The 23,686-nt window shown below is 44.9% G+C and overlaps 1 protein-coding gene across 2 annotated transcripts; it reads left to right on the forward strand.

Moving 5' to 3' along the window:
- The first annotated feature begins 565 nt into the window (after window positions 1-565).
- LOC134207775 (uncharacterized) lies at window positions 566-23,686 on the forward strand. Of its 2 annotated transcripts, XM_062683669.1 has the most exons (4): window positions 566-2,016; window positions 2,076-2,281; window positions 2,337-2,518; window positions 22,555-23,686. In XM_062683669.1, exons 1-4 carry the CDS (start codon window positions 939-941, stop codon window positions 22,562-22,564), a joined length of 1,476 nt encoding a protein of 491 aa, XP_062539653.1. In that variant the 5' UTR covers window positions 566-938; the 3' UTR covers window positions 22,565-23,686. The 2 variants fall into 2 exon arrangements, with proteins under 2 accessions (XP_062539653.1, XP_062539654.1); XM_062683670.1 differs by lacking the exon at window positions 22,555-23,686 and having other exon boundaries at window positions 2,337-2,522.

Raw genomic sequence — 23,686 nt, forward strand, 5'->3', positions numbered from 1 at the left:
TATTGTCCTTTGAGTGCGGGACAAAGCCGTTCGCTAAAGCCAAACGCTATCAATTTGAGTTGGTTTAGCAATCACCGGCAGGTAAACAAACAAACTTCGATATATCTTGGACTACAACAGAAAACACGTGCTTGAGGAAAGAGAATATGGATGAGTGTGACTGATCCACAATCGCCTAGGTGGTTGGACCGGATTTATCACATTACTACTAAGATAACTTATTGAGGCGGTAAAATGTGAAATGTAAAATAAATCTTTGAAAAGAATCTTAAAATAGAGAAAACAGATGAAGGGGCTATAGCCCCCCTAGGCATCGGGATTAGATACGCCAATAATAATACTACAGCATGGAAACTGTTTCTGGCGGATAGCTACCTTCTAAAATTTGTACGAGTTTGTTTAATTGTACATTTCCAAAAGCGCAAAGTAGAACCGCAATAGAAGTTTTAGAAGAAATCCGTATTAGATGATGTTGGTATCGTTACTCTCCTGATGCATCTTATTGACACATCTCATCCCACAAGTTGATCCTACTTGAATAAAATTTTCATCTGGTTGACTCAAATGCAATTACAGAAAAATAAAATAAAATGAACAATTTCTTTCAACCAAACAGCTACATAAATAGTCTGTAGAGCCTCCTCCTCTGAACAATTACCACTTCCACCCAGTATGTAGAGATATAATTTATGAAGTGTCCTCCAAGACAAACGCTTATCCGAATCATACCAGCGTATAATTTATGTCACATCTCTTTCTGCAGTAAATTTACGACAATGATACCAAAATGCATCTCTTAAATGCACTGTGAAGCAAACTGTATGCCGGATGCGCTTCGTTAACCTTGAAAACTGCATCGAGCCGCAGGCGAAGCAGTTGGCAAATTTTCCCTTCTTGAGCGTCAAGTTAGTCGTTGCATTACTGCCTACCAACGCGAGATGGATCGTTCCCCGTGTTCGATGATTTTGATCTTGACGGCGACGCTGTTCGTGAATTTGTGCTCCGGCGATTGGGTGGAGATTCCGTTCTTGCAACCATCGACGACCACCCAGAAGACGACCGTCATCCGGAAGAACATCAACCATCCATCGTTTGTGGTAAATTCGGGGTTTATGAGCCACGTGCTGCCCCCGTTCTCGATTGGGAATAATCGAGACCCGGAGGAGTCTGAGGACGGAGTGTCACAACCGTATCCGGCAGTCAATCATGCTACTTTGTCACCACCGGTCAGGATCAGTAATTTGATTGATTTTGAGGAGTTGAAATCTACGACAAGTACCTCTGAGCCACCAGTAATTGGATTTCCGAACAAGTATTCCAACTTCCAGAAGCGGATATATGAATATCCACGAGGCAATGTGTCCACCAAATTGGGTTGGACACCGCCGAGGGATGAGCTGCATTTCGTAACGAGTAATTTAGACAAAATCTCCTTTAGTCAAGTTGATCGTCATCCAGTGTCGTCGATAGTAAAACCTGACCATCAACCAATGAGTAATAAGTATCAGGAAGAATCGATCGAATACTTGAATCCCGGTGTGTCCATACCAACGCGTCGTCCTTCATCTTACCCAGCAGTAAACGATCGAATTGAAATTCCAACCGAGTCTTATTCGGAAGAAGACGACGGTCAGTCTGAAGAGTACAGTTCATCATCGGAAAAAGCCGTTTACTCGTCGATTGCAAATCGAACAAGCGAGAACGGAGAACTGGAGAACGATCGCTTCCACGATTTCGATGATTACGACGAAGTTCATCCAGAAGGAACGTTTAAGAATGTGACCATCGTAAAACGCCGACGAAGGCCCGGCCCACAAGGACAGGTGACCATTGTGAAGGTTTTCCCACCGAGGAGGCACCTTCGTCCGGCGGATTCCGGCAACGGTGGAGGCTTTTCCGGGTTCGTCAATTTCATCAAGCGGATGCAGGATACGTTTATGAAACGGACGGCCAAGAACATCGGCGACAAGATCAAGGTTCTGCAGGATTTGAAGGATCAGCTACTGCTGAGTATTGGTAAGTGTGAGGGTTGGGTAGATTTGATCAAATCTTGAAATCGTCTTGTAAACTTTCAGAAAAAAGAATGGCCGTGTTGTGGCGTGATCCGAACGCGCAGAAAAATAACGATGAGAAGCAATCGAATCGCCGTGTCAAACGAGGCGGTGGTTGGATGGACTACGGAGATGGCGGGCACGGTGGAATGGATTTTCCGTCGGCGGAGGCTGCACTGCTGACGATTTCTTTTCTCACGTTTGCAGTTTTCCTCATAAAGCTAGTCTTGGTGAGATATTTTTTAATGTTTTAGAATCATGGTAAAACCAATTTATGATTTTCAGCAAGTGATTAATACAATCAAGTCGAAACATTACTCCTACAATACGCTGGCTGGGGTTAATGGGCTCAATGCTGCCACATTGAAAATTGTAAATCGAAATAAGAGAGGAGTCGCAATTGATCCAAACGATCATTGGAAACACAATCTGGATATTTTAAGTGCGATCAACAACTATAAATTCTCGTAAGTATTTTTTCTTAATTCAGTTGTCATTGTTGAAAAAATTGAAACCATTAATTAGCGTTATTGCGATGACATTTCCTTAGAATTGTCTTATGAAACGGACGAACATATGAGACAAAATCATTTGTTCTATTTATTAATTTATTAAAATCGGGCCTTTTCGATTATATTTTTATCAGATTTTTATGCCTGTCATGCGTGGCAGTTAAGCTAACTGTTGTGACGGCCGAGAGAAATTAACATACAACAGTTAACTAACAAATTATCTTTATTCACTAAATATACATTCGTTCAAGCACGCGACCGCGGACATGTTTTTCTTATAGGGGAGAACGGTCCAAAATGCACCCCATAAGCTTTTTCGATGTTTTCGCCCATATAAACAAAAATACCCAACCATTTCAACGTATAGGTGCAAAATTTACAAACCCAGCTACATTTCACAATGATCTCCTATTCAAAACAATAAGGTTTTCATGACTTTCTAACGCATTTAAAAATGTTTTAAAAATAGGCCTGGGGCAAAACGCCCGAATGGTGGTCTAAAATGACTCAATTGCATGTAAAATTATGGTGAACGCATGGTTGTTTGTTTTTTCTTAATGGATTGAACCACAATATTATGGATGTGGTGGAAGAATAGCAAATCGTTAAATTTGAGTGAATATGAAGGGATTTTACTAAATTATTCCAATGGAGCTCAATGATGTATAACTAATTATGAATTGTAATGGTAATATTCGTTCATAAATGTACTACAACAGATTATATGAGTGATTTTATGACTGAGGCCATTTTGCCCCAGGGGTGCATTTTGGATCGTTCTCCCCTACGTTCGATCGGTAACGGGTTTTTACTTTCTGGCGTTTTTACACGGAGAATAGAAAAGGCACATTCTAGAGGTAATTAATAAAGAGATCGAGGTGATTATAATGACAGGGTGTAACATCTCTCCCCTTTGTAAAACGAAAGTTCTTTGAGTATTTTGCAAAAAAAAATCATAAGTCCAATCTAATTGGAGCTTTCACTGCCCTAGTAGAACGCCTCAAAGGTTGTTCAGCTTCTGTCGTAGAAGCTGGTACAGTCCTAATTCCGGAAGGAACTGTCGCTGGTTCTGGATCAGGATCTGGCTGAACTGGTAGTTGATCAATTCGTATCTTCGGAGTATGAACAACTGTACTCGTTGATGGCACCTTAGCACGTACCGGAGTCACCGCTCCCGATGTAGACGCAGCCATACCTTGTGTGTAGTGTGCCAGGTCTTCCGCTCTTACAATGTTGGTTGAAGTGTTCGGAAGTTCAGCGCCTACATTAACAATGTGGTCAATGTAACGCTCCCAACACCGCCCGTCATCCAAGCGGACAGCATACCGAAGCTTTCCAACCTTCTCAGCTATTTTCCCGAACTTCCATTTATCAGCAGATAGAAATCTCGAACACGTACACGGTTTTGAATTCTCGCACAACATGGAACTTCGTATCAACGACTTCATTCTTAGGCAGCATAAGGTCAATCCTCGATCTTATCTGCCGGCCGAACATCATCATCGCAGGAGACTGTTCAGTCGTAGGATGTATCATTTTGCGGTACGTCAACAAAATGTGTGCCTTCAATGACTCCGCTTGCATCTGCTTTTTCACCGCCCGAAATGACTTCTCGCATTGTTCGCTCCACTTAAACGGCACATCGTTCTTCAAAAGATTGTTTAGAGGATACAGTACCGTGCTTAGATCTCGAAAAAATCTACCGTAGTAGTTTATAAGCCCCACAAAGGAACGCACCTCATCTTTGTTGGCTGGCCTCCGCATATCTTGGATGGCTTCCACTTTATCTTGGATTTTATGAATCCCTTCGCTATAAATTTGATAGCCGTAGTAGTCTATCTCGTCGACGAAAAATTCGCACTTGCTTTTGTTGACTCGTATATTGTCTTCCAGACGACGCAACACAACGAGTCTCGTCGTCGGGTCCTGTAACTTTGATGTCGTCCAAAAATACACTGACACCCTAATAACCCTAATAAAGACAAAAAAAAAAACTGACACCCTCGATGCCTTGGGGCATCGCCTCCATTTGACGTTGCCAGTTAGCCGGTGCGGATGCTATCCCGTACATAAGACGATTCGGGCGATACAGACCTCGCTGGGTGCTCAGGGTGAGAACTTCGCGGTTTTCCGGAGCGACCTCCATTTGCAAGTACGCCTGTTACCAGGTCAATTTTACTAAACTTCTTCCCACCAGCAAGAGAGGCGAATAACTCATCCACCGTTGGAAGCGGACGACGAGATTCGGGTTGATAGTTTGCTTGTAATCCCCGCAGATACGCACACGATTGTGGGACTTCTTAACAGGCACTATCGGTGTCGCCCAATCACTGTGATTGACCTTTGTCAAAACTCCTTCCGCCTCGAGTTTGTCAAGCTCTGTGTAAATTACGCGTTCAGTGAGCTAACGGGCACAGCAGAAGCACCGTCACACCAACTCACCTGTCTGCGGGGGAAGACTGTACGATTTCAGGATGTTGCGCGTCGGGGGGTGGAGCCTCAGGTTTGGCCACATTCAGGATCCCGCCAACGACACCGGACACTCACAAACCTCACAGTACAATACCACAAAGCTAACAGACAGGCACTTTACTATTGGCAATTTCTCACCTTTCCGCTAATAATTACTAACTTATAAGTTTTACTATACTATTTTATTTTAGAATAAGTTAGATTAAGTACATTTAATTTGCTTCTGGATGGCTTGAAGTTCTTGATAAAAGTGTAGATTTTTCTAGATTTTCATGCATGGCATACTTCGATGGTTGTTGATTTGATTACCATGACGACACGTGGATGCGGCAGACGTCGACGCCGTGGCAACTTTTATTTCGGACGCCTATGACGTCACAGATGTTCCCGCTGCTGCAGTGTTGGCAACACTCTGCTTCGACCACACTCTGTATATTGAACGGGATTTTGCGTGCATTCAGGAAGACAGGACGGGCACCGTCCTTCAATGGCAGCGAGATGGATTTTTCCAATAGATTCATCGAAAACCTTCGGAAACATTTGCAGCAATTCATTTACCGCAGCAGTACCCGTATCGATCATACTAGCTCCATCCGATCGCGAAATATCGTTTTGTATTACATTGACCGCACTTCTGTTCCGCAGCAGCGCATTCCAATCGACATACGATTCAACCACTCGCGCCCGATTAGTGGATGCTTTTCCGATTACAACCGACGTACAACGGTAAACGAGTGTTTTGTCCATCGTATTCGACACAGGTGTCAGTTATCCTGAGCACTTCAATGTTTGTATTGCAATAGCTCACGAGATTAGTATCGCATTTCCGCAAGCTCGCGCCCGGAGCTCCACTCCGTCTACCCGCACTTTCATCAAAAACTTGTCATTGTCCGAAATGTTATTTACCGAACACACTTCACGAACATCATAGCAAGCATTATCGTTAATATCGGAATTGTCTACGAAATTTGTTTGCACCTTGTTTTGCTTGCCGCCCGACCGCGCACCACTTGGCTTTGAGCCGGATTTCTTCATGCACACTCTTTCCAGGTGCCCTTTCATCCCGCAGAACCGGCATTCCGTTTGCTTGTGCTTACAAGCATTTGTAAGGTGAGACTTCTCACCACAACGGTAGCAACTACCCAAGCAACCAGAAGTTCAGATTTCACTTAAATTTACTCTTAACCGAACTAATTGGTTCACTATGGTTCACATACAATAATCACATACAAGTACTTACATACAACCTACAGGCTAAACTTGCACCAAACAGTGTTGCAAGTTTCACAGTTACTCCGAAAACTGAAATAACGAATCTGAATTCTGAATACGAAATAAAAAATTGAAATTCGTATTTATTATTGAAAATAAAAAATGTTTATGTTGCGGCCTGAAACCACAACTGGCAACCCGGCGAGAACTGACAGGCGAGATGTAGTCTAACCGTTCCGGTCTACAACTAATGTATGCTATTGCTTTTGTTGAGACGTCAGACAGTGACAAGACAAATTATAATATTGTAATGCTTCGGTGGTTCGCCAAATTCGGCCTTTAGATTTGTTAAATAATTATAAATAGTTAAAATAGCTAAAATTAGTTTCCCAGTTTATTGATAACGTGTGGGACAAATGATAAGGTATTTAAATGAGGTTGAACCTGTAATTGATTGAACTTAAACTTAATTACTGTAACAGGCTAACACATCAATAAGATCAAAGTAGGTGGAAGACGAATAATATCTGCGGTAATCATAGGTCGCATATTACAAGTATGTTGTGGATAGCATTATGTATCTCTTCACTTACCTAATTAATTTAATTAGCCTTTAGCCTATCTTAGTCTTGTACGCGCTATAGTTGATACGTGGACAAATAGTGTAGAGAAGAGCACTGAATTGTAAGTCTAACCATGTAGTATCCAAATCGATTCTCATTTGTTTATAATTTCTAGTTTTGGAGCTACCGTGAATTGAATAAAGCTACCAGAAATCAGAATTCTCTCTAGTCCAGCATCAACAGTTTAAATTAAATGATTAATATAATTAAATTTTACAAATTTCCGTAGTTATCCAATAATAGTTTATTTTTATTTATTTATTTATTTTATGTTTATTTCATTTTTTATTTTTTTTTTGTTTTCACTAATATCAAGTATGGTAGAAATAAAACCTTTGAAGTTCCTGCAGGTGAACCTCCATCATGCAAAAGGAGCTTCGGCTGTTATGAGTAGGAGATTCAAAAAGGAGGAATTTGGCGTGGCACTAATTCAAGAGCCATGGTCTAATAAAGGGAAAATAAATGGTATAGACATACAGAACTGTAAGTTGTTTTATGATGAAAAACAAAGTTCGCCAAGAACTGCTATTTTAGTCGATAAAACATTGAATTGTTACCCCATTACAAGCTTTTTAAAACGGGACATTGTTGCGATCATGGTTGAGGTGCCAACCACCAATGGAAAAACTGAGGTTGCTGTAGCTTCGGCCTATTTTCCGGGTGATGATCCTGAGGCCCCTCCTCCTGAGGTCGAATCATTTGTCCAATACTGTAGAGAGAATAACAAGTCATTCATCATTGGCTGTGATGCTAATGCGCATCATACCGTGTGGGGTAGTACGGATATCAACAGTAGAGGTGAATGCTTACTTGAATATCTCTCATCCAATAATATTGATATTTGCAATAGGGGAAATGATACAACATTTTCTAATGCAATTAGACAAGAGGTCTTAGATCTGACACTGTGCAACGGTGCGATTTATGAAAGAATTGCAAACTGGAATGTCTCCTAGGAAACAGCATTGTCAGATCATAGACATATTGTGTTTGAATGGAGTTGGGGAAAACGATCATCAACTTCATTTAGAAACGCTAGAAAAACGAACTGGGAACAATATAAGCAACATTTAAATTCAGACCCATTTACAAAGAGTGGAAAAATTGATTTAGTTCAAGAACTGGAATGTTTTTCCCAAAAAGTAAATGATAAGATTTTTAATGCATTCTACAATAGTTGTCCTACTAAACAGTCGCCCTCTAACAGGGACGTTCCGTGGTGGAACTCAAAATTGGAAAAACTGCGGAAGACTTCTCGTAAACTTTTTAATAAAGCAAAAAGAACCTCGAATTGGACTCCGTATAGGAGTGCACTTACTGAGTACAATAACGAAATAAGAAAGTCCAAAAGAAGATCGTGGGTTCAAACGTGTGAAAATATTAGCAATACTCCAGAAGTCGCGAGACTTCAGAGGGCACTTGCAAAAGATCATACTAATGAACTAGGGAATCTGAAAAAAAGGATGGATTTTCCACACAAACTTCTGGTGAAACATTAAAGTTGATTATGGAAACCCATTTTCCTGGATCGATTATGTGTAGACCCAACAACAAGTGGTTGGGTTGAAAGTCAAAGATGTTCAGCAAGACCAACTAAAATGTCTGATGATTCAAAAATGTTACACAAGCTTTGGCCGACGATATCTTTACAAGAGCCAGGGTAGAGAATGCAGTGAGATCTATTGAGCCTTATAAATCTGCAGGACCGGACGGAATAATTCCAGCAATGCTTCAAAACGGCGAAGTAGTGCTGATTCCAATTATATTCCATCTTCTTGGAGGCAAGTAAAAGTTATCTTTATACCAAAAGTAGGAAAGCGAGATAAGACGTTGCGTTAGGCCCATTAGTCTTTCATCAGTTTTATTGAAAACTATGGAAAAGGTCAGTTCAATCAAAGTTAATTGCCTATTTCCGGGGATTAAACCACCCGACTTGGACGTTAATTTACAATGTTATGGAAACTCATATGTGAATATGTACGTTATGTGGAAGATATTGATTTGAAAAATGTATTGGAGGTAACCACTTTCCCTTCGATGGGACTCGAACCCATGACCCTACAGTACGCTAGACTGGTGCTTTAACCAACTCATGGGTTCGAGTCCCATCGAAGGGAAAGTGGTTACCTCCAATACATTTTTCAAATCAATATCTTCCACATAACGTACATATTCACATATGAGTTTCCATAACATTGTAAATTAACGTCCAAGTCGGGTGGTTTAATTCCCGGAAATAGGCAATTAACTTTGATTGAACTGAACCTGAGTTGCGTGCTCTTGCCTACGCAATGCGGTCGGGTCTGAGCTTGACGACCGACTGGCAAATGCTTACACAACCTCACTTGATCAGTACCGTTGCTGATGAAGAATGTGTATAGCCGCCAGACATTCTAAATACTCACGCTCCTCTAATGTGGACGTGTACAATACACATGTGGAAGTATTGGCTTGAGAAATGGATTGCGAGTGATTTGACTATGCGTCCAATTTGGGAATCTCGAGCTCGTTCAGTAGCCGCTAGGTTGCGAAGGCCGACGGAGGTCCTTCGTAGCTTAGTTGGTTAAAGCACCAGTCTAGCGTACTGTAGGGTCATGGGTTCGAGTCCCATCGAAGGGAAAGTGGTTACCTCCAATACATTTTTCAAATCAATATCTTCCACATAACGTACATATTCACATATGAGTTTCCATAACATTGTAAATATGGAAAAGGTGTTGAGCGATTATATCAACTCAAATTACATGCTTAAACATCCACTGTCTAAGTTCCAGTTTGCTTACCAGTCCGGTAAGTCAACAATTACGGCACTTCATACAGTGGTATCTAAAGTGGAAAAAGCGCTTTCGGTAAAAGAAATAGCACTTTGTTCTTTCTTGGACATTGAAGGAGCTTTCGATAACGCTTCTTATTCGTCAATGGATCGTGCCATGAAGAAAAGAAACTTCGACATGAACATTATCAAATGGATTCACAGCATGCTTGCAAAAGAGAAATCTCTTCAGAGCAGGGAAGTTCGTCTCTTACAGTATGGGCAACCAAACGTTGCCCTCAAGGAGGGGTCCTCTCACCACTACTAATGTGGTCCTTAGTTGTAGACGATCTTCTAGAAAGCTTGAATGAAAAAGGTTTCGAGGTTGTAGCACAGACAAACAGCGTAACACTAAAGAAATTTCTATCGACCATGACTTCAACGATCAATTTTCAATTTGATCGATTGCGCGTTTCACAACTAGAGGCGCTAGCATCGTAATCCTTCGAGTTTGGCATTCCAATGCAGCGCCTTCTGGTGACAATGTCATACGAAACATTGTTTCATGCAATATACTCGAAAGATGGTGGTTGGAGTTGGGCGATGGATTTTTCTGAAAAATGTTCAAACTGTTACGTCTGTTTGTCTGTGGTTGTAGGCTTTGCTGACGATATTGTCATCATAGTGGGGGGAAATTCGACAATATCATTTCTGAAAGAATGCAATGGGCTCTAAATTTTACCCAATCGTGGTGTATTCAGGAAGGCCTTAGCATTAATCCGTCAAAAATTGTAATTGTACCATTCACTAGGAAAAGGAAACTTGATCTAAAAGCTCTAAAGCTTGGAGGACTAGAAATTCAGCTTAGTGAACAGGTCAAATACCTGGGAGTCATTCTGGATTCTAAACTGAACTGGAATGCTCATATTGAGTGTGCAATCGGAAAGGCAACTAGTGCCTTCTGGATATGCTCTAAAACATTTGGAAGAAAATGGGGCTTAAGACCAAAAATGATAAAGTGGATCTATACTTCCATTATTTGTCCAAAACTGACATATGCTGCTCTTGTATGGTGGCCAAAAACAAAAGAGGCTACTGCACAGAAGAAGCTGACAAAACTACAAAGGTTAGTGTCCATTGCTATAACGGGAGCGATGCGCAGCACCCCTTCAAAATCTTTAGATGCAATTCTTAATCTGCTACCATTGTATGAATTCGTGCAGTTAGAAGCGGAAAAGAATATGCAAAAACTTAAACGATTGAAGTTATTCAAGTCAGGCGATTTAGTGGGCCACTTGAGTATTTCACAAAATTTTCAATATGGGCCAGTGATGAATATGAATGGAGACTGGATGAAACCTGTGGAGAACTATGACATTCCTTACAACATATATGAACCATCACGTATGGTTTGGGATGTCGGAGGTCCCACTGTTCGAGACGGTTCCATAAAATTCTACACAGATGGCTCAAAAATAGGAACAAAAACAGGTGCAGGAATCTTCAGCCCTGGGATAGCGATCTCAGTGGCAATGGGAAACTATCCAACGGTGTTCCAAGCGGAGATTTTTGCTATAATGAAATGCGCCAATATCTGTGTAGAAAGGAAATATAGATATGCAAATATTTGTATTTTCACAGATACTCAAAGCGTTGAGTAGCTTTAAATGTACGTCAAAACTTGTCTGGGACTGCATTCTTTCATTGCGAAAGGTGTGCCAAGAGAACTCCGTAAATCTGTACTGGGTTCCAGGGCACTGTGGCATTGGAGGTAATGAAAAGGCAGACGAGCTTGTGAAACGAGGTTCAAATACACAGTTTATTGGCCCAGAACCTTTCTGCGGTATATCATACTGTACCATAAAAATGGAATTAAAATCCTGGGAAGCACAAAGGTTGATGACCAATTGGTTGGTTGCCGAAAAGTGTGCTCAATCAAAGAGATTTATAATTCCCAATGTTAAAGTAACCGAAAAGCTCTTAGAGCTCAGCAAGAGAGCTCTTTGCACCTTCACTGGCCTAATAACCGGACACTGCCCGAGCAGATATCACTTGAAAAATATTGGCCAGATTCAGAATGATATCTGTCGTTTCTGTAACATGGAACGTGAAACCTCGGAACATCTGCTTTGCAGTTGTGATGCATTGTACAAGGGTAGATCTAAATTTCTAAATAGTGGCTTTATGCAACCAGGAGATATTTGGACTGCAAATCCTGGAAAGGTAGTGGGTTTTATTAACTCAATTATACCGGACTGGGAAAATACGCGTCTTAGGTTGTTTACTTGACAAATGGTGATCAACCTAGAAGATGCGAATAGTTAATAGTAATCAGGGGTATACCACAAAAGTTCAACTCAATGGACGCAGTGGTTCTACGCCCCAACAAAAAAAATGGTTCACATCAAGTTCCAAGCATCCTTAACGGAACTTTCAAGTTCACTTTTACGCTCCCACCATACAAAAAATTACTTAAAATAAGAGCTGATTAAGCCAAAATAGCCTTTTTTATCCGAACTTCTGGTTGCTTGGGTAATGCCACCCCCACTGTTTGCTTTTTGAGTGAAACGCTTTTCCCCTTCGTTTATTTGAAACTTCGAAAGGTTCCGCTTACCTGGTTGATGTGCAGTTTGTTTACCTCCTGCTTTCCTTGACTGCCTTCGATTTCAGCTCCACCCTTTTTGGACAACTCCATACTCACAGCGATATCACGAGCGTCCTGCAATGTGAGCTGACGACTGTGAGCAGCCAGCTACGGATGTCGTTCATCTTGATGCCAAACACCAGTTGGTTACGGAGTGCAGTGTCCAAGTACTGACCGAAGTTGCAAGTGATTGCAATCCGTCGAAGTGCAACCAAATATTCATCAATGGACTCATCCGGCGATGCTGCATCTATGTCGCCTTGACGACGGCACTTAAACCGGAAATTTTCACTTATTTCCAGTGGACGGGGATTGAAAAACATTTCCAGGGTGTCAACAATCTGTTGATATGTTTTCGCACGGGGAAGTTCCGGTGCGATTTTGTCACAAATAATGTCGTAACTCTCCGGACCCATATGATGAAGTAGCAAACTTTTCCGCATTTCTTCGTCGACGACTGCATAAATAGTGAACGCATTTTCCAGTCTTTCCACCCACCGCCCCCATTTGAGCTTCCGCCGATCAAAGGGGTCTATCGCAAAGCTTGGTGGCGGAACGCCAGCACCAGCAGCAGCACGTCCAGCACTATAGACACTGTAGATTCCATAGACGAGCTGAGGCGAAGGCGAGTGTAGCCAAACGAGCATGACGTCACAATTGCAATCCAAGCAACAGAGCGTGTGACGTCAAATTCGCGTGGTACACTGTGAAAAAACGGAAAAACACACTAAATCGAAATGACTCAACCGTGTCTCCGCTCGTCTATGGAACCTATAGTGTCTATAGTCCAGCACGGGTACGATTAGTAGCAGCAACGCATCCAGTCTGAGCACGACTAGCAGCACCATTTTCTTCATCTGAACCCGACATCCTCGTCACCAGAACTGTTGTGACGGCCGAGAGAAATTAACACAACAGCTAACTAACAAATTATCTTTATTCACTAAATATCCAGTTTTCCGCGAGCGGTAATGGCCGCCAGCTTGCCTGCGGGTTAGTCTCTGATTTGACGGTTCTGGAGGCCAACTGCATCCACCATTCGCGCAGTTTGATCCATTGCGCATATAAGAAGGCTCGAATTCACTGAATCAGCACCTTCTTATATGCAATATTGGTCAGAATGCTCGGAGCAATGGTGCAGTTGACCTCAGACACGTCAAATCAGAGACTGAACTGCAAGCAAGCTGGCGGCCATTACTGCTCAGGAAAACTGGATACATTCGTAACGGTTTTTTACTTTTTGGCGTTTTAACACGGAGAACAGAAAAGGCTCATTCTAGAGGTAATTATTAAAGAGATTAAGGTGGTTATAATGGCAGGGTGGCTAACGTTAGCGCTCTAACACAGGAGTCAGTGATCGAGTGCAGAGCGTACAAAATGGTTGAGGTGGGCTAGATGAAAGTCGGATGGTCGATGTGCCCGTTGAGGCTCACTCCGCGGGTCACCAAAGAGAAGGAGCGAGGCTTCAAATGCATGGCGTTCGGACATCAGCCACGAAACTGCAAAGGTGAAGAAGGTCACGTTGCAAGGGACTGCACGAAGCAGGAGGTTATAAACGACCATACGACGGGTGGCTTCGAATGCCCTGCATACAAGAAGGCGATGGCGCGCCGGGATTAATGGAGATCATCCAGTTACATCTTAATCATTGCGACACCGTACATCAACTGTTATGGCAGTCGACGTGGCAATTATTGCTGGTAATAGCCGTATCGAATCCCTTCAAATAATTACTGGGTGGTTGCTCAAGCGATCCCAAAATCAACGGATCTTCGTGTGTAGCTGCTACGCACCCCCAAGGTGGACTTTAGAGCAGTAACCGGGTTAGCAAGGGCTTGCGATACGTCGATGCCAAGGAAACTGGAGCCATTGGACAGCCGATGCCCAAATTACGTGCTGCCTGTCTCAGAGCCAGGAGAAGTTTTCAGAGGGCAAGGTCTGAAACGGTAAGAGAAGATCGTAAGATAGTTTTTCGGGAAGCAAGAGCGGCTTTCAAACGGGAGATCAAAGTCTGCAAGTTCAACTGCTTGAAGCAGTTGTGCCAAGAAGCTGACGCTGAACCTTGGGGCAATGCTTATCGTGTCCCAATAGCGAAGATCAGGGGACCAGTGACGCCAGCAAAGATGTGTCTGGACAAGCTGAAGATCATCGTGGACGGTCTTTTCCCGCAGCATGATTCTACGACGTGGCCGCCTACACCGTACGAAGATAAATACCGAGTCAGGTATGCAAGTCTCCGACGACGAGCTGTCATCAGTGGCGAAAGGTCTGAAGATAAAGAAAGCTCAGGGTCCGGATGGAATTTCAAAAATAGCTCTAAAAACTGCATTACTGGCGTTTCCAGATTTGTTCAGGATGGTGCTGCAGAAATGCCCAACAGATGGCTATTTTCCGGATAAGTGGAAGATCCAGAAACTGGTGTTGCTGCCGACCGTCGATGAATTCAGCATCGTATAAGCCCATATGCCTGCCGGATACACTGGAGAAGCTTCTGGAAAGGATTATCCTTAATAGGCTGACGCAGATCACGTAGGACGAGATCGGCTTAACGGAGAAGCAGCTCGGATTCTGAAATGGCAGATCGACGCTGGTTGCAATTAAGGCGGTATCGTTGAAAATGCAGAGAAAGCATTCAAGAACAAGAGGTGCGGCAATCGTTTCTGCTCAGTAGTAACGATTGACGTCAAAAACGCATTTAACAGTGCCAGTTGGGAGGTCATCGCCGTAACGTTGCATGGAATGCGGGTCCCTGGCTATTTGTGTAGAATCCTTAAGAGCTTCTTCCCAAACCGGAATCTGGTCTACGATACGAATTCGGGCAGAAGTCGATTAGGGTGACGGCGGGTGTTCCGCAAGGCTCCTTCCTCGGCCCAATGCTGTGAGACGTTATGTACAACGGAGTGCTAAAGCTGAAGTTACCCAAAGATCTTCGGATTCGCGGATGATGTCGTCCTAACGATAACCGGAGAGTCCCTAGAAGAGGTGGAAGTGCTGGTGGCGGAGACGACCGACGCAGTTGAAAACTGGATGAATGGAGTCAAGCTGGAGCTTGCTCATCACAAAACAGAAGTGATGCTGGTCAGCAACTCCCACTGCAACATGAAAGGTTAACCCACTGGCTCATCCCCAATGTGTCGACGTGGGTGAACAGGAAACACCTGTTCCTCACTCATTTCCTATCCGAACATGGTTGTTTCCGCCAATATCTGCACCGATGTTTTTTGTTTAGAGAGGGATGAGGGAGTGGGTTTGACGGAACGCCGCACCCACTAAACCCACCCAAACAACGGATCCTTCGAAGGTTAGTTGAGTTACCCTCTCTACTAATACCCTGGTTCCCGCAGGAACTGCCTCCCAGCATTACTTCTGGGGGATATGCAGTACTTAATGTACTCGCTCATTCACGCTCACACAGGCACTCATTCCGTATCTTATTTGAGTGCTCTCTCTAACATACCCTCTGACACACCCTGCCACTCCTCCTGACACACGCTCTTCTGCCATGCCTCGTGGTGGCGACTGAGGTTGCCACCCACTGCCACATTCTCGACATGTGCAAACCTCTCATTCACTTCCCCGCGCTCAGTCTGTTTTCGCTCTAACTAACCAATCACAAGTTAGTCATGCTTGTCGACTGCTGCTCGGCGCGCCAGATTCTCTGTAAGCTGCAGGCAATCTGAGTGGTTGCAGTCGAAACTGCGTTCCACTTCTACACTGCTTGGCACATCCTCTGGATAAAGGTATCCGGGTTGTGTCCCGGACGCAAACGTCTAGCATAGTTCTTCTTTCGACGTCGGGGCTCTCCGCGTGCCCAAACCTGTGGAGGTACTGCCGGAAGCAGCCATGGCCTGACAGGAATTGTGTCAGATGGAAGTGAACTTCCCCGTGGGGTCTCTTTACCCGGTTCGATATGTTAGGTATCAGCCAGTTGGTCCACCTACCTTTGGAAGAGTTATCCCACTCGCGCTGCCATCTGGCAAACTTGCGAAAACCGAACTGGTTGCTTGACAGGCCGTTCGTCTTCTCTGAGTACGGGATCAGCGTGTTGAGGATGATCCTTTCTAGCAACTTGCCCGTCGTGTCTATAATACAGATTGGTCTATCCGCCGATGGGTCGCCCGGCCTACGGCAACAACACCAGTTTCTGTCTTTTCCATTTTTCGGGAATCTACACTCATCTAGGCATCTTTGCATAGCCAGCCTGAACATGTTTGGGTGCGCTATGATTGCTGCCTTGAGTGCGAAACTCCATCAGGCCCTGGAGCTTTGTTCGGTACCAGGGATTTGGCCACCGCGAGTAACTCTTCGTAACGGATTCGCGTTGGCTCCTTCGCATAGGTTGTCGAAACACGCTCTCTTACTGCTCTTAATGGCCTTGTTAAAGACCAGTTTCGCAGCTCTAAACACTTCACGGCGGTCTGCTCTTTCATCCTCGGTGCGGGCACGTTGCATCCTTCGTCTAGCCTTGAGGCAGGTTGATCGAAGGGCCGCAATCTCGGGACTCCACCAGTATACCGGGCGTCTGCCATTTCTCGGCAGGGCTTTCCTCGGCATGGTGGCGTCACACGCGCGTGATAGGACAGCTACCAACGCATCCCCGCTTAGACCTTCAGTGTTGGCTTCCAGTCCCAGGGCCGCGGTGAAAACTTCGCTGTCGAAGTGATTGGTTCTCCACCCACGGACCTGACAGGGATCCCCGGACCTCGGATGTTGCACGCCATAGTTGATCTTAAAGCGAATTGCTAGATGATCACTATGGGTGTAACCCTCGTCCACCCTCCAGTCCAAGTATGGTGCCAGACCAGGACTGACAAACGTTACGTCAGGGGGCAGCAGGGACAGCATGGACCATGTCCAAGGGCTTGACGACCCCTCCCCAGCTGTCTGCGGGTCAGGGAGAACTGCCTAGGGCGTGGTGGGATTTAGCAGTGGGCTCTGCTAAAATCCCTCCCAAAAAACCACAAGTGCCCGTAAGCAGACTCTATCAAAGCGATTGTGAAGCACAAGCCCAGGGAGTGCCAATTGGCATGTGGAGTGTTCCTACTTCGGTAGGGTAGCGCGTGAGCTGCTTCGGCAGGGAGTGAGTGATCTGGTTGTGCTGAGGCAGGAGTGTCATAGCGTGTCGCCGCTATTGTCACCTCGAAGCGCAGTAGAAGTCTGAGTATGGACTGCACATGCTGAGGTAGGAGTCGAGGTATCCCATCGACACCTCGAGGCATTGCAGTGGAGTGTTAGAGTGAGCACCCGAAAAAGGGTCACATGGAGCGAATGGTCTTTGGAGAAGCTGCTTCGGCGGCAGGGTAGCAGTGGGTTGTACCCACACACCTACAGTTGTGCACATGTGGTGCATGGGGAGTGTCCCTGCTTCGGCAGGGTAGCGTGTGGTCTGCTTCGGCAGTGGTGTGATTGATCTGCTTGTGCTGAGGCAGGAGTGTCGTAGCGTAATATCTGTAGGCCCAGGCAGTTACCGCTATCGACACCTCGAAGCGCAGCAGAAGTCTGAGTATGGACTGCACATGCTGAGGTAGGAGTCGAGGTACCTTCTCGACGCCTCGAGGCATGGCAGTGGAGTGTTAGAGTGAGCACCCGAAAAAGGGTCACATGGAGCGAATGGTCTTTGGAGAAGCTGCTTCGGCGGCAGGGTAGCAGTGGGTTGTACCCACACACCTACAGTTGTGCACATGTGGTGCATGGGGAGTGTCCCTGCTTCGGCAGGGTAGCGTGTGGTCTGCTTCGGCAGTGGTGTGATTGATCTGCTTGTGCTGAGGCAGGAGTGTCGTAGCGTAATATCTGTAGGCCCAGGCAGTTACCGCTATCGACACCTCGAAGCGCAGCAGAAGTCTGAGTATGGACTGCACATGCTGAGGTAGGAGTCGAGGTACCTTCTCGACACCTCGAGGCATGGCAGTGGAGTGTTAGAGTGAGCACCCGAAAAAGGGTCACATGGAGCGAATGGTCTTTGGAGAAGCTGCTTCGGCGGCAGGGTAGCAGTGGGTTGTACCCACACACCTACAGTTGTGCACATGTGGTGCATGGGGAGTGTCCCTGCTTCGGCAGGGTAGCGTGTGGTCTGCTTCGGCAGTGGTGTGATTGATCTGCTCGTGCTGAGGCAGGAGTGTCGTAGCGTAATATCTGTAGGCCCAGGCAGTTACCGCAATTGACACCTCGAGGCATGGCAGCGGAGCGCCCGGGAGAGCATCCAAGTAAGACTCAAATGGAGCGAATGGTGTGCGAGCACCCAAGTCAGTCTCGCGTGGGACGAGTGCCTGTGTGAGCGATAATGAGCGAGTACGCTTAGTACTGCCGTCCCCCCAGAAGTAGTACTGCGAGGTAGTTCCTGGGGGAAACGATGGTGGAGCCCAAGGAAGTTTAGTCGGTATTACCGGTATGGTCGAGTCCGACACTCCAGTACACTTCCGTGTGGTAGTTTGGCAACTACAATGCACGTGTACTGGGTTAGTGTGTAAATGCATTCTCCCTTGTAAAAAAAAAAAAAAAACGTTGCGTCAACCCATGACTCGACTCCGTTCCTTCTGAACGTGCTAGCGGAACCATCATTGACTAGCACTGCGTCGAGCTTCGCTAGCACCTCTAGTAACGCTTGACCCCTTCGATTGGTACAGCGGCTACCCCACTCCACTGCCCAAGCGTTAAAATCTCCTGCTATGACGACCGGCTTACGATCCACTAGGTCAGACGATAGCCTATTGATCATCTGGTTGAACTGTTCTAATGGCCACCTTGGTGGGACATAGCAGCTACAATAGAACACACCATTGATCTTGTCTATCACGACACCTGCAGCAGAGGAGTGTACCACCTCTTGGATCGGGTACCGTCCCGTAGTGCAAATAGCCGCCATCCTAGACCCGTCTGCCACCCAATTATCGTTATCGACAGGGACGTTTTACGGGTCGGACAGAAGGGCGACATCGGTCCTTGACTCCGAGACCGACTGCCACAGCAACTGCTGGGCAGTTGCACAGTGGTTAAGATTCAGCTGCGTTATTTGCATGGCTTATTCTTATTTTTCTCTCCGATGGGACACAAAGACCCATAACGTGGTAACAGGCTTGCTTTTTGCTGGCGCAGATGAGGCACTTTGGTGCCTTATCACATTCATGCGCCTTGTGCCCTTCCTCATCACAACGACGACACAGGTTGCTACGGTCTGGGCCCTTACAGTTGTAGGACTTGTGTCCTAACTCTAAGCAGCGATAGCACCTGTCCACTGTAGACGGCTGGAGTTTGCTCACTGGGCATACTGACCAGCCGATCTTCAACTTCCCTCGCTCCATTACCTTTTTGGCTTCCGCAACCGGTAACCTAAGGTAGACTACCTGCGTTACAAAGGGACCGCCTCTTAGGCGTACAGAGGTTTTCTCGACCACTGTACCGCACTGGTCTCTAACGGCAGAGACGACGTCGTCCGCGTTCGTGACCTCGTCCAGTTGCTTGCACTGGAGGGTCACTTCTGCCCCCAACGACCTCACCTCAGTTAGTCAGTCCCACTAGCCTGCGCTCCGCGTTTCAGAACCAAGATCGTTTCACCGGTCTTGGTGCGTCTGACGCTTCGCACGTCCTGGCCCAGCGCCGAGAGCTTTTCGGTCGCCTGCATCGATTTAAGGACTTCATCGTACTTTGCCTTATCAGTTTTCACCAACAAGGCCTCGCCTCTGTCCTTAGCTTTCTTTGCGGGTCGAGATGCGTTCGACTTCCGCTTTGCCCTACTGACTACTTGTCGATACAATGATGATAAATGACTCGGATTGATGCGTGGCCTCATTTTTAGCAGGTTGGACAGGAGCGCAACTCTGTTCACCTGAGCATTGTGTGGCTTCATCGGGCGTGTGCCGCCTAGATTTTTAAATAGCCTTTAACCAAGGGGTGGGATGCTGAGCACAATGTTCCAAGCACACATTTTAAAGATTTTACCGATACCGAGGGAAGCGAGTGAGAGTAGGGCATTAATGCCCTCATGGAGTAATCGGACTGCCTAGGCAGTAGAACTTCGAGTTGTCGTGGATGGGGTTGCAGAAATTCTGCTTGACCCGCCCCTTCCACTGGCCACCCTGTCTGCCACGACAGGACGAAGAAAATGAGTGGGTGTGCCGGGGGTTGGTTTTAGTGGGTCGGGAGTGGTGATCCCATCCCCACACTTCCTGGGTACGCGTCCCCAGGTGTCTGGTTGCAGATTTCCGTTACCTTGGTCAAAAAAGATTAAATCCCGCACCAAATGTATCATGCGTACAAAACGCTCATAAGATGGTTCTCAACGGACATGAATCTTGAACTATGCTCGAGGAGGACTCGCAAGCACTCGGGATATCTGAGAGATGGATGCTTAGGGGCCCTCCTTAGCCTAGCGGTAAGATGCGCGGCTATAAAACAAGACCGCTGAGGGTGGCTGGGTTTGGTTCCCGGTGCTGGTCTAGGCAGTTTTCGATTTGGAAATTGTATCGACTTCCCTGGGCATAAAAGTATCATCGTGTTAGCCTCATGATATACGAATGCAAAAATGGTAACTTGGCTTAGAAACCTCGCGGTTAATAACTGTGAGAGGGGATGCAGAGAGATGGGGCCTTAAGCCGTATTGTAGCGTCAAATGGCTGATTAATTAAATAGATTAAATGATTTCTGTAAAACCAGCATCAAACCAGAATTTTTGTCGGCGACCCAAAAATCATAAAAGAAACAAAAGTGAGTGAAATTTCGGACTAATAAATTACGCACCTAGCCCTCGCTAGCAAACCTTTTTACAAATCACATTTTCTATTCATTACTGATTTTAGTACTTTTAAATACATTGGTTGGATGGGGTTCTCCGTCCAGGATCAAGCTGCACCGCCGGTGCGACGGTACGTCCATAATCGTCTTTTGCTTGGAAGCTTGCCGCATCTTGGTATGGAAGTGTTTTCAGTAAGGAATCAAAATGTTCTCCAAGGAAGATATGATACGCCTATTCTAATGAAACAAACTTTTGAAACTGCCACATCACTGTACTTAATAGATTTTTTTCCCTATAGTTTACTTATAGTCACCCACTTAAATACATAACTTTTAACAGTTAGACAAGTGAGAAGTGTGCAAGGTAAATATCTGAGTAGCAGCTTCCATCGAATCCTAGATCTAGAAGTAGATTTAAATTAGCAAAAGATTTTCAAACACAACGATTTACAATCGAATGAATAGGCTATTGCTCAATCAAACTAGCGCGACTCTTACGTGTATTAACGTTCGTGTTATATATTAATCGTAAATAGTAGCTGTCTAACTTATAGCTGCGCGTTTGTGTTTGGCTGTGTACGGTGGTGCGCATTGTTTTCCCTCGTCTATTGTTTATATAACTTATCACTAAATAAATTAATTTGCTCTCGCTCTCTATTCAAAAAATAAAAAAAAAACCATCAAATGGTGAAAGTTCATTAATATCCATAAATAACTCGTCACATTACGCTATGGACCGAAACTGGATGAAAAGTAGTTAAAGTGCGATTGATATAATAACTGAATAAATGTGGGCGTGTGCGTGAAATGGGGATAAAAGTATTACAATTTTTCAATAGAACAAGCCAAATGGTTGGCATGCGGTTCTAGTCTCTCGCTTCGCTTCGATTCGCTAGATTTAAATTGGTCGTCGTTTAAGCCTACATGGTAGTCGGATCGCGGAACGTGATGTTTCTTTTTTTTTGGGGGGCACTCTACAGCTCGATGCCCTTCTCCTGGCCGGTTTGCATCTTCTCTCGCAGCTCGGAGACGCTGTCCTCGATTCTGACGATCAGTCGGATTTTCTGAAAAAAAAGGATAATTAAAGTCTGACTACTAGTAGATGATATAAAAGACGATGAAAACTCACGTTAGCACGATCGCCGGGAGTGTTTCGCCAAAGCCAGATCATATAACCGGGGATGCACAACATGGAGGACAGGGCGGTGAACCAACCGAAAGCGTGCGCCCATAGAGGGTACGAGTAGCCGAGATACTTGACCGGAGTCCATTGCACCAGATTGAAGATGAACACGCCCTATTGTTTGGATTGGTGGATTATTCGAGAGAGTACAAAACAAAATAAACATTAACAAATACAATTTGGTTCAATTAAAGTGAAAGGGTGGTAAAAATATATTTCCATTATGCTGATTAGAATGTTAAGACAGAGTTAAAATAAGGTCACGTTCAGCTGGACCCTCGATCTGGATTGGTACATCTGCGAAAATAGAAGGCATATTAGTTGAAATAGTTGATATGTAGTTCCATTTATTGTTAATTTACCTTATTTTTCTTACAGGTTTTCTTGATCGAACACGGATTGAACCACCGAAAATTTCATAAAATGTAAGCCATTGGTATAAAAATATTTACATTGAGTCCAAAAAATGATAATCCATTGGTACTAATAAAGTTCAATTGTTCTTTTTCAACTCTTGCGTAGAGTCTTCTCAGAATAAAAGCACATGTCTCAGCAATACCCGTAGGAGCACTGAGTGCCACAGGATTCCGCCCTGTTCGTGATGCTGTTCCACAGGTTCCACATGGTGATGTAGCCGAGTTGAAATTCTCTACCGGTCTCGGCAATAGTCACCGCAAAGCTAACATATGGAATAGGAATAGTGAGCCGAGGAGGACCGGAACCACTGCATTGTTCCTTTCTGTATACAACGCAATGGTCCGCTATGCTTCACAACCAGTCCGATCAACTCGATCGTGGCAGAAGCTGACACTTGACCTACTGGCAGTTCAATCTATCGCACGAACGGCCATTCGGATGCTAACTAAAAGTCGATACATCACCCTTCCGCTGGTTCATCGTGCTTTCGACAGTCAACTCGAAGGAACAGCTTTACAATGCTTCCCGCTGTCGACCAGCTATTAAAGCAGAGCATTTGTGTTTGGTTTCGTGTAGTGAGTGTTTTAGAGATACTGATTTTTTGAAAATAACGACGAAAGTTAGTGCTGAAAAGATTCCCGATTCTAGCCGACACGCAGCAACACTTCATCCAGCTAGAAATCACTACGATCACGATCGGACAACGGGACGCACACTTGCGCCTTCCCTTCAGTCTTGTGAAAGGTTTCCATCCGCTCATCACAGTCGAGTAGTCGAGTTCAATTAGCCGGTGTACTCGGACGTGCAAGTTCAACGGAGAGGTATATTTAATTTTCGCCACCCAGGGCAAAAGTTCCGATAGTCGTGGGTGTTCCTATAGTTGCGGTAGTGTTATTTTTACGAAATCTACTAACTAAACGCAGCAGCCCGTTAAGTCTATCAATTTGTAGACCTGTTATTACGCGAAATAAAAGAAAACAGGAGAGAAAATACCTCAAAACTGGTAAAGTTTCATTATATTACCTTATCCTTTTTTCGGCTTTGCACCAATAGTTGCGGTAGTGTTCCAATAGTTGCGAGTTCGATATCAAAA

Source organism: Armigeres subalbatus, chromosome 1 (genome assembly GCF_024139115.2).
Source record: "Armigeres subalbatus isolate Guangzhou_Male chromosome 1, GZ_Asu_2, whole genome shotgun sequence".
NCBI lineage: Eukaryota > Metazoa > Arthropoda > Insecta > Diptera > Culicidae > Armigeres > Armigeres subalbatus.